This window comes from Myotis davidii, unplaced genomic scaffold (assembly GCF_000327345.1).
Source record: "Myotis davidii unplaced genomic scaffold, ASM32734v1 scaffold73, whole genome shotgun sequence".
NCBI classification, from domain to species: Eukaryota; Metazoa; Chordata; class Mammalia; order Chiroptera; family Vespertilionidae; genus Myotis; species Myotis davidii.
Genome location: NW_006286675.1, coordinates 5,923,047 through 5,925,646, shown reverse-complemented (window position 1 = coordinate 5,925,646; position 2,600 = coordinate 5,923,047). Strand labels below are relative to the sequence as shown.

The 2,600-nt window shown below is 48.7% G+C and overlaps 1 protein-coding gene across 2 annotated transcripts in view; it reads left to right on the top strand.

The window, feature by feature from the left end:
* The window catches only part of FGD5 (FYVE, RhoGEF and PH domain containing 5), a 110,961-nt gene that overhangs the window by 78,728 nt on the left and 29,633 nt on the right, over nucleotides 1-2,600 (top strand). For both annotated transcript variants that reach the window (XM_015560400.1, XM_006758316.2), the window contains exons 9-10: nucleotides 1,147-1,197; nucleotides 1,724-1,782. In XM_015560400.1, coding sequence (XP_015415886.1) covers nucleotides 1,147-1,197; nucleotides 1,724-1,782 — 110 coding nt within the window. The remainder of the gene's footprint in view (nucleotides 1-1,146; nucleotides 1,198-1,723; nucleotides 1,783-2,600) is intronic.

Below are 2,600 nucleotides of genomic sequence, written 5' to 3'. Positions count from 1 at the left end.
TTCCTCCACCTGCCAGAAACACACACACCTCTTTCCAGAGCTCCAGACCCATTTACTCGATTGCCTCTTAAGTGGACAAAGAGCCCTCGCCTGGGGAACCGACATTCCAGTGGGTGAGATAGATTCACACCTAGCAATATGCATGTACATCCAAGTAGTGACCAAGGCTGTAAGAAAAATACATGAGAGCCAGGAGACAGAATTCATTCACCTAATTTGACAAATATTTATTGGGCATCCACTGTGTCCCAGGCCCTGTGCTAAATGCTAGAGATATAACAGTGAATTAAGCAGCCAAACTTTATAACACTGTGGAGCTTATCCTCTAGACCCGCGGTCGGCAAACTGCGGCTCGCGAGCCACATGCGGCTCTTTGGCCCCTTGAGTGTGGCTCTTCCACAAAATACCAAGTGTGGGCGCGTACGTACAGTGTGATTGAAACTTCATGGCCCATGCGTAGAAGTCGGTATTTTGTGGAAGAGCCACATTCAAGGGGCCAAAGAGCCGCAGGTGGCTCTCGAGCCACGGTTTGCCGACCACTGCTCTAGACCACTTTGAGGAGGTAGCATTTCAGAGATCTCAGCGGAGTGAGGACATGAGCCCTATGAAGATCTGGAAGAAGAAAGTACGAGGTAGAGGGACTACTGAGTGCAAAGGCCCTGGGGTACGAAGGAGCTTGTCATGTTCAAGAAACAGCAAAAAGCCAGCACTGCGAGAATGAATGAGTGACTTAGAGAGGCAGCTGGAGCAAGGCCAGCCTGTGTTGAGCTTTGTGAATAAGAATGTGTTAAAACATCACCCTCTACTGTGTTGACAGTCACGTCTGTCTCCCCCAGACATGTGCTTCCTAGCGGCAGGCTCTCACTTTGCTTGTGTCTGTACCCTGAAGGCACAGCACAAAGCCAGGCACACAGCAGTCGCTCATGAGAGAACGACTAGTCGTGGTGGCAGTGGTGCTGGTGGCAGTCCTGGAGGCCTGGTTTGTGGTGGTATCGTGGTGTGATGGGGCTAACAGGGGTGACAGGGTGGACACCCCATTCTTCGGAAACGTTTCTTCCACCTCTGGAGAGAGAGGGGCTCCTGCTGTGGACAGGAGGGGCTGGCTCATCAGGGCAAAATGACTCCTGGCTCTTGTTCTGCCTGCAGACTATTTAAACAACCTTTCCCCGGACTCCGCTGAGTATGATAACACACAAGGTAAGTCCAGCATGAACCCGGAGTCGGGGACACAGTCCTGTTTTGCCCCAACTCTGGACTCTACATCAGTTCTAGGCCCAGGACATAGTCCCATCCCCCCCAGCTGGGGGTGCAATGACATGAAGCTTCTAGGGCTTCTAACATGACCCCCTCTTCGCCTCAACACGGGACTCCCCAGGATGGGCTCTGGTCCAGTCAGGAGGAGAAGGGGCTAACAGACTTGGTTATGAGAGGAGGCAGTGCCACATCTAAAACATTCACCGTGTCCGTTTCCTCCCTATTCTGTGTGGCTGTCCATGTGACCTGCCAAGTGGTCAAATACTGTTACGTGGCACAGCTATTGTTGGGCCTGTGACCTCACCCAGACATGGGAAAAATTAGTGCCACCCACTTACAAGGCCCTGAAAATGCAGTGATCTCAGAAGATGGAATGGGGAGGGGAGAAGACATGCAAGAGGCGAGGATGATGGCAACTAGACTGGCCCTCCCCAGAAGGCCCAGCTGTCTGCTCTGCTTCCCTCCTCAGGCGCGCTGACCCTCATCTCCAAAGTCACAGACCACGCCAACGAGAGCATGGAACAAGGGGTAAGTCCAGCCTCGAGGCTCCTTCTGTGGGGTACAGGTCCAGGACTCCCTCCTCCATGTCCACGTCTGCCTTGGAGTACAATTTATGTACTATACATAGCATATGTTTAAAGTGTACAATTAAATAAGACTTGATGTTTGTGTGTACCTGTGAAATCATCTCCATAATTACAATGCTGAACATATCCATGGCCCCAAAAAGTTTCTTTGTACCCCTGTATCATCCTTATCCCCACCCCCCAGGCAACCACTGGTTTGCTCTCTGTCACTATAGATTAGTTTTCATTTTCTAGAATTTTATAAAATAGAATTATTCAACATGTACTCTTTTTTGTCTGCCTTCTTTCACTCCTTTATTGGATACTTGATATACAGATATTTTTTCCCAACCTGTGGCATGTCTTTTCATTCTCTTAGTAGAGTCTCTGGAAGACCAGAAGTTCTTAATTTTGATAAAAAGCCCACTTTATTTTAATTTCTTTTATGGATCATGATTTTAATGTTATATCTAAGAAATCTTTGCCTCACTCAAGGTTAGAAAGTTTTTCTATTCTGGTTTTTATATTTTAGAAGTTTTCTAGTTTTAAATTTTACATTTAGGTCTCTTAATCCATTTTAAGTTTATATTTATGTACTAGAGGCCTGGTGCATGGATTTGTGCACTGGTGGGGTCTCTCAGCCTGGCCTGCAGGGATCGGGCCAAAACTGGCTCTCCGACATCCCCCAAGGGGTCCTGGATTGCGAGAGGGTGCAGGCCAGGCCGAGAGACCCCACCAGTGCACGAATCCATGCACTGGCCTCTAGTATGTATAAGATCT